Source organism: Sinocyclocheilus rhinocerous, unplaced genomic scaffold, assembly GCF_001515625.1.
Source record: "Sinocyclocheilus rhinocerous isolate Xijiao unplaced genomic scaffold, SAMN03320098_v1.1 scaffold2637, whole genome shotgun sequence".
Classification (NCBI taxonomy): Eukaryota; Metazoa; Chordata; class Actinopteri; order Cypriniformes; family Cyprinidae; genus Sinocyclocheilus; species Sinocyclocheilus rhinocerous.
The window spans coordinates 338867-346359 of record NW_015641805.1 but is presented as its reverse complement, the minus strand read 5'-3'; the positions used below and the strand labels follow the sequence as shown (position 1 = coordinate 346359).

Genomic DNA, 7493 nt, shown 5'->3' with positions numbered 1-7493 from the left:
TAACGGACGAAATACTAGAACGAAAAATGTATATTGACTGTAGAAATGTTCAGAATCTTTTTGTTGTATTTTACGAACATACCCTCCGAGCTTTCACCAAGGCCCCTCGGCGGTACATGTAGTCTTCGGAGTTCATCACAAACACCATCTTGTGCGTGTTTAGTTTGAAACGGCAGTCCAGGTTCCCGGCTGTCTCCACACCCATCTTCCGATGCCACTCTCTCCGACAGCGCATGGCTTCCACCTGCTTGAGCTGCCAGCCACGGAAATGCCTCAGATTCCTAAAGGTGAGGTGCAGAAAAAAAGTCAATCTAGTTTCACCTTAATTCGACATGTATTACATTTGAACAAGCAATTTTTAGTTTATATCACAAAAGCAGTGTACTACTTTATACTGAGACAATCAGCTTCAATTATACATAATTTCTTCCAGAAACAAGGTCAGATAATATGAGGGGTCTAAAAATAATGAGTGTTGCTGAGAGAAAGCAAGTAATATTGGGCTTGTAAACAAAAAACAAAAATAAAAAAGTAAATTAAACTTTTAATAGATTAGAAGTAGAATTCATGCACCTCTAAACAAATTAACAATTAACCTTCTGGCTACAAAAGAGAAAGAACAGGCATAAATAACGCAGGTTAAACAAGTGCAAACATGGTTTTTACCTGGGTAGAAACACAGGCTTGAAGTAGTATCCTTCTGTCTGAGAGCATACAGATTCAGTTCCTATATACTGCTCCATATAATTAGACAGGCTCTGAAACAAGACATAACAAATATTAATGCACTAGAAAACAAGATTACACTCCTGCCTCACCAAACCAGATTACCCTATTAAATTTGACGCTTTGAAAATTTTCTCAGAAAACAAACAACCCATGTTTCAGAAGTATTTTCTGTTGTAAAAATACAGAACTTTGTGTGGAGGTACCTGGATATCCAGCGAGTCATCGCCTTGGGCCTCCTCCGTGTCCAGCAACTCGATCGTTAAGGTCACCTGACCTTTGTTTTGAATGAACATGACCTGATGAGAAACAGCCAAGAAATCACAAACTAAACTATGTAATTACAAAACAAGCATGACAATTCTGAGGAGGTGAATATAACATCTGAATTTAGATTTCCACATAAATTTTGGTCATATGTAGGGACAGCATTAGGTCAAGCACCTTGAAGCAGTTCTCCTCAGACATGACTCTCTCAGCCTTCCATTGGTAGCTGGTCTCCCAAGCGGCACGGACACACTGGGACGAGAGATTGCCACCAGCAGCACCCCTCTTCCTCTCGGCCAGGTATAGCTCAGTGACTTGCAGACACACCTCATCACTGACCAAGTGCTGAAGCTGTTGGAGTCAATCAGAGAGAAGAGCATGTTAACACCTAAACAAAAAACAAGATTTTACTTGCTTTTTTGAAATATAAAAGTACTATAACATTCACAGCCTAAGGGGCCGTTCACACGATGTATTTTTTCATTTTAATGAACTACTTTTCAGTTGTTTTTCTATGTAGACATGCGCTAGACGAACGTTGTATGTATGAGCATTGCGCTCACGTCTCTTGCACCGTCTTTTTTAAGATGCCACATCAAGCTAAAAGAATTTCAACTTTTACACGCAGCGCCACTCTTCAATGTCAGTTCCAAAACAGTGGTTCCATCAGAGAAGACCCCGGAGGCAGGGCAAGTGGTGCAAGCTTTTGTTTACAGAAGCAAGTTGGCATGGCAATTGTTTTTTTTGACAGAAACATGGCGGATGTGGCATTCTGCGCTGTGCTTTTTTTAAACCATTCCTGAGCACTGCGTGTCATGTTTTTAGACGCAAAGACGTGTTCTGTGTGAACGGCCCCTAAGGTTCCCTTCCCTGTCAGCTCACTCCGACCATTTAAGAATCACAAACGGCAAAAAATTAAAAGTTATTTGGGAACTTTTAAAATGAAAATAAAACCAAAATCGTATTACGATTTGATGAGCGCGATCATCAAATCGCAAAGAATGCAATTTAATTCAATAAATTTGCATGCCTGCTTACATATAAATTACTATTTAATATCTATTCAATTATGATAATGGATGAATCAGAACTGAGGTCATTTACATAAAGTCTTCCAAGACTTTGAAAAGATCTGCGAGTTGAAAAATGGTTGTAAAATTCATGGCACCTTTAAAAGTATACAAATGGCCCAAGAATCTTAGCTTGGTGTAATGCAACTCTTCAACCCACCTGTCTTACAATGTTCTGAATGAGCTTGTCGATGGTAAATCCGATGTAAGCGTGGATGGTGAACATCTCTCTCAGGGTGTCCTCGTATTGCGTGGCCTCCAGGTTTCCATCTAGAAGACTGCGTACCATGTCTAAGAACGCTGGGTAATATTCCTCTAACTCTACTTCACCTGATACAACAGACATTACTTGTAAAAATTTGTGCAAGCCTGTTAATTTAGTTCTAAAACCAGATTAGTAACTATCCCAAAGCAAATATTAGTGGTGCATCCAATGCAAAACTTGTGTAGGTGTAAGTGTACATGTGCATCGTTCAGGAAATCTACTCACTGGGCTGTTTCAGACGCAGCTCCATAGCCAGGTCGTTTGCCTTTTCTCTGCGCCCCTCTCCCATGAGCAGCCGTTCCCGATTCTGCTCCGCCCTGTGTTCCAGTAACTGTCTCTCGGCCTGCCTGTAAACCCTTAGCAGCCGTGAGCACAGAGTCTGGTGCAGCCGCAGGAAGAAGTACCAGTTATTATTGACGAAGAACAGGTTGTAGACTCCATCCAGCTCCTTCTGGTGCTCAGCCTCTGGGTCCCGCAGATCCATAGCCTCCGGGTCCCGCAGATCCACAGCCTCCCCTTCTGGATTCATACTGTGGGTGGCCGTAGAGGTGTCCATGCTCTGAGGGGAAGTGCATCGTCTTCGTCTGGAATCACCGTTCAGCTGTTGCTGGCCGCCTGTTGTTGAGACTTCACCTCCTGCGGTGGTGCCGTCCTCACCCTCGGCTTCCTCATCCGTGAACTCCTCTGTTTCGCTAAGCTCTCCACGACGGGCGAAAAAGAGGTCGGGAACAAAGTGCTGGATGATACGCTTGATGTGGTCCTTGTCGTCCTTGTGGATGGTGGGTTGTCGCTTAACATGGTAGATGATGAGAGAGGCAGCGTCCTCCAGGATCTGTTTGTCTTCGTAAGTGAAGATCATGTGGGGTTCACTGGTCGAATTTGTGCCTGAGCCGTCACAACTTTGCTGGCCCATGCCGCCCTCTTCTGTGCTCTGCTCCTGCCGCTGTAGAGGGGAAAAAACAAAAGCGCTAGTTATCTGCATGACATATGAGACTCTTGTAGCAAGCGACCTGAGATGAGATTTCACATGATGTACTCGGTTTTTATTGAGCGGGAACGCAGAATTACAATGGTGACGATGAAGAAAATGTGATGAGTTCTTATTGTTTATACATTAGTTTATTTAGACAATAAACAGATCTATGTGCTATTCCTAACTTAAACTGCTGATATGTAGTAAAGCGGAATAATTCATGAGATGTTGTTCAGTAAATTCAATTGGTTAACTGAAATACCTCCTGTCTTTTCTACATTGTGGGAGAAGAATAAAAAGAAAAAGGGTGCAAAATAGAGCTTGAGAAGACTATTTTACTGAATAATAACATGGCAACTTAAAAGCTGTTATAGATGCAATGATTTAAGCTTTTGATTTTTTCAAATCAAATGTCACTGTGACAGAATTAATGAGTAGAATGTTCTTTGAACTTATTTTTACAATTTTAGTCCTTTATTAACCTCCACTGCGACTACATTTAGTCAAGTCTATGTCATTATCATCATAAACTCAAAAATGACAGACTGAAATGAGTACTCCTACTGTTAAAATAAAGTCGTATATGAAATTACAATGCAAAATGGTTCAGAATGAAGACCAGATTATAATTACGGAAAAAAGCTATTTTCTAGATCCTGAGAACGAGTCGTTAGACCTTCAGAAACAGAAGATCAGCTAAACTCACCTCGTCATAGATGCTCTCTATTTCATTGAGAAGACTCTTGGATCGAAGAGCCTTCATGTCGTTCTGTTTGAAGTTGACACCCTGGTGGTCCAGTGATTTCAGAAACGCCTTCTCATATTGCTCTCTCCAGATTTTGTTGAAGCCCTGCTGAGCCTCCCTCCACTCCTCCTCTTTAGCTTTCAATCTATGGCAAGAAAATCATCCATTTATTCTTCAGTCAAAATGTCATTTCTGCTAGACTGAAGAACTCTTAAAACTTTAGAACCACAAATGACTGCAAAATTAGGAATAGTGTAAAAATGACATCCACTGTTTTCATTTTTGATTAACCATGCTGGATTTATTAACTCTGTATACTGGTCTTGTAGATCTCAATGATTTTTCCCCCTGTGAGCTAAGAGCAGCAATAAATAAGTTGTTGACCTTTGAGCTATTCTACTACTTTTGCTGTCAAATGTAACTGTAGAGATACCCTGATTGTCATTTAGGTGAGAGAAAAGAAAAATAATACTTTTTTGTTAACCTTTTGAGTACGACAGGAACTGCAGTGGCTGGACTCCTCTTTAACCCCTCTATGATTTCTGGAGCCTTGTCACCATAGATACGATAGATTGCACGACGCTGGATGACCTCAGAAGTTCCACCAAGACAGTCATCCAATCGGAAGCGCTCTTGATCCTCCGGCGAAAGGCGGGATAATTTCTTCTGCACGCTTTCCAAAACTCTTATCGTTGCTAAATTAGTCTCAAGCACAACATCCAGCTACAAAGCAAAAAAAAAAAAAAATCAATATCAACCGAGTTTCAGTTGAAACCTAAAACTCCTGATATTTTTCAAAGAGATCATCTTACCTCAAACCTCTCATCTTCACAGCGATGAAGTTGCTCTTCATATGGAGTTTTCTTGGAACTCACAAAAGTGGAGTCTTCTGACCAGGAAGGGAATGAGACCCAGGTATCATTCAGCACCTACAACAAAACAATGAGTTTAAACCATTTGTACTACCATCAGGTTTCTGACCCCATGACTGAAGCCTTAGCAATATCTGGTTGCACTTTTTAAAGATGTTTTATACACCAGCCACTTCAGATTTGGCATGAATATCTAGCTTATTTTCTACATACAAAATTAATGTTTACAAACAAGCATTTGGCGGCGACACCTCCGGGTTCTCCAGGCATCCTGGAAAAAGAGCTATTCATGATAAGTGCTTCAATTCACATTCAGCTGAAAAAAAGAGCAGTGTGGGGGCTGAAACATCCCATTTTCCAAATGATTCATGGAGATTTGGGCTTCTGCGGATTTGTACCATTATCTGTGGATCGGGACCAACCCAGGATTTGCGTCATCATTAACGCCTCTCCTTTAAAGACCTAACGGCCGCGTGGCTGACATTTTTGTAATGGTAGATTTGCATTTCATTTCATTTTATCTTATATTATTAGCATACTGCTGAGGTGAAATATGCATTAAAGCAGTAAAGAAAAAAAAAACACACACGCAAACACATATTTATTATATATTGTCAATAATAAGTACAAATACTGAAGTAATATGTATAATATCGAATATATAAACATAATAATTGTACTTATACGGCATTATTGATTATATAAATAACAGTACAAACATTACATTGCTTCCATAACATTTCACAATTTCAACCATTTCTGAAAATGCAGTACCTCTTTGCATATAGCAGTTCGGCCACTGCATTTGGGCTGCTGGTAGGTCTTGGGCAGGGCTCTGTAGCTGGATCCCAGGCGTTTACAGGAGGCGTAATCCACTTCTCTGCCTCCACCCTCCATGTAGCGGTCAGAGAGGCCCGTGATGGCATGAGACAGCTCTTTATCACCCAAAAATGACTTAAACTGGGTGTACAGTTCTGGAAACTTCCTACAGAATGAGGCACCAGTGGCATATGACTCATGACCGACATGAAAGGGCTGCGAAATGCACTATATGAAAACAAACAGGATTAAATAAACATGCCCTATTTAAATCTTTCTTACCCCAAGAATGGAGTCACAAGCTGCAGGAGTTCGGCCCCTGAAACCACTTCCTGATTGAACAGAGCTATACAGCGTAAGAAATTCTCGTACACCTCCTGACTCTTGAGCAGACGGCGAACCTAAAAAAATTAAATGAAATTGTTCAAAGGCTGTGACTGCGTAATAAATCCTGTGGCAATGGCCGACTTACTACCACGTACATTTCAGAGCAATTTTGTTTATGAAACGCACCTTGTCAAAGAACGTGAATTCCCGCAAAACTCCATGCTTTCCGACAGAGGCAAAAGATGGGTCCTTGGAGCAGGAATACTTCATTTTTTTCTGTGAATAAAAACAAATACATTGTTTAAGCACAAGTAACCCGCATATACTGCAGGTCTTTAGGACACAGGGGCATATGGTATCCCTGCTTTGGCAGAGTTTTGTGAACTCTGACCTTCAGAAGGGGGGTCATGTGGGGCAGTAACATGGGTCTAGGTCTCTTCTTGCTCAGTTTATTCATTTCCTCTTCCTCTGCTTTCTTCAGACTGTCTTTGCCAGACAAAGAACCTCCAGTAAACTGGAATCAAAGACACAGTCAGAAATAAATAAATAAATACTTACTCTACCTTTCAAAAGTCTGGTGTCAGTAAAATGTTTTAATGGTTTTGAAAGAATTGACTTAGGCACTCCAAGACTGTATTTGTTTGATCAATAAAAAAAATTAAAATAATAATTTTTATTACAAATTTTATTACAATTTAAAACAACAGTTTTCTATTTTAATATATTTAAAAATGTAATGTATTCCTGTGATGGCAAATCTGAATTTTCAGCAGCCATTGCCCCAGTCTTTATTGTCGCAAGATCCTTCAGAAACCATTCTAATATGCTGATTTGGTGCTCAATAAACACTATTTTCTTATTATCAATGTCGAAAACAGTTGTGCTGCCTAATATTTTTTGTAGAAAATTACACTTTTTTTTAAAAATCTTTTGATGAATAGAATGTTCAAAGGAACTCATAAGAAACAGAAATATTTCATAGCATTATACATGTTTTACTGTCACTGTTGATCAATACAGTATGATACATCCTTGCTGAATTAAAGGGGTCATATGATGCGATTTCAAATTTTCTTTTCTCTTTGGAGTGTTACAAGCTCTTGGTGCATAAAGAAGATCTGTAAAGTTGCAAAGACTAAAGTCTCAAATCCAAAGAGATATTCTTTATAAAAGTTAAGAGTCAACCACGCCTACCTAAAACGGCTCGTTCTAACACGCCCCCACATATCTACATCACTATGTGGGAAGATTTGCATAACGCCGCTCAAATGTTCACGCAAAGAAAGGCGGCGTAACTTTTATTCTGGCTGTAGCATTGTTGCTGCCGCCATGTTGTGAATGCACTGTGTGATTTGTTGTGAAAGCGAAACTACTTTGTTTGGCCTTCCAAAAGAGGATGATATCTGCTTCGTCATGCCTAGAGCTGATC

General features: G+C 40.1%; 1 protein-coding gene across 1 annotated transcript in view; it reads right to left on the bottom strand.

Moving 5' to 3' along the window:
* The window catches only part of LOC107755301 (paired amphipathic helix protein Sin3b-like), a 16076-nt gene that overhangs the window by 2616 nt on the left and 5967 nt on the right, over positions 1–7493 (bottom strand). Inside the window, exons 6-18 of the mRNA XM_016572051.1 lie at positions 6456–6578; positions 6251–6340; positions 6020–6138; positions 5693–5903; positions 4859–4975; positions 4531–4769; positions 4008–4191; positions 2554–3271; positions 2224–2393; positions 1171–1344; positions 933–1025; positions 667–758; positions 83–281 (exon numbers count right to left, since the gene is read on the bottom strand). Coding sequence (XP_016427537.1) covers positions 83–281; positions 667–758; positions 933–1025; positions 1171–1344; positions 2224–2393; positions 2554–3271; positions 4008–4191; positions 4531–4769; positions 4859–4975; positions 5693–5903; positions 6020–6138; positions 6251–6340; positions 6456–6578 — 2529 coding nt within the window. The remainder of the gene's footprint in view (positions 1–82; positions 282–666; positions 759–932; positions 1026–1170; positions 1345–2223; positions 2394–2553; positions 3272–4007; positions 4192–4530; positions 4770–4858; positions 4976–5692; positions 5904–6019; positions 6139–6250; positions 6341–6455; positions 6579–7493) is intronic.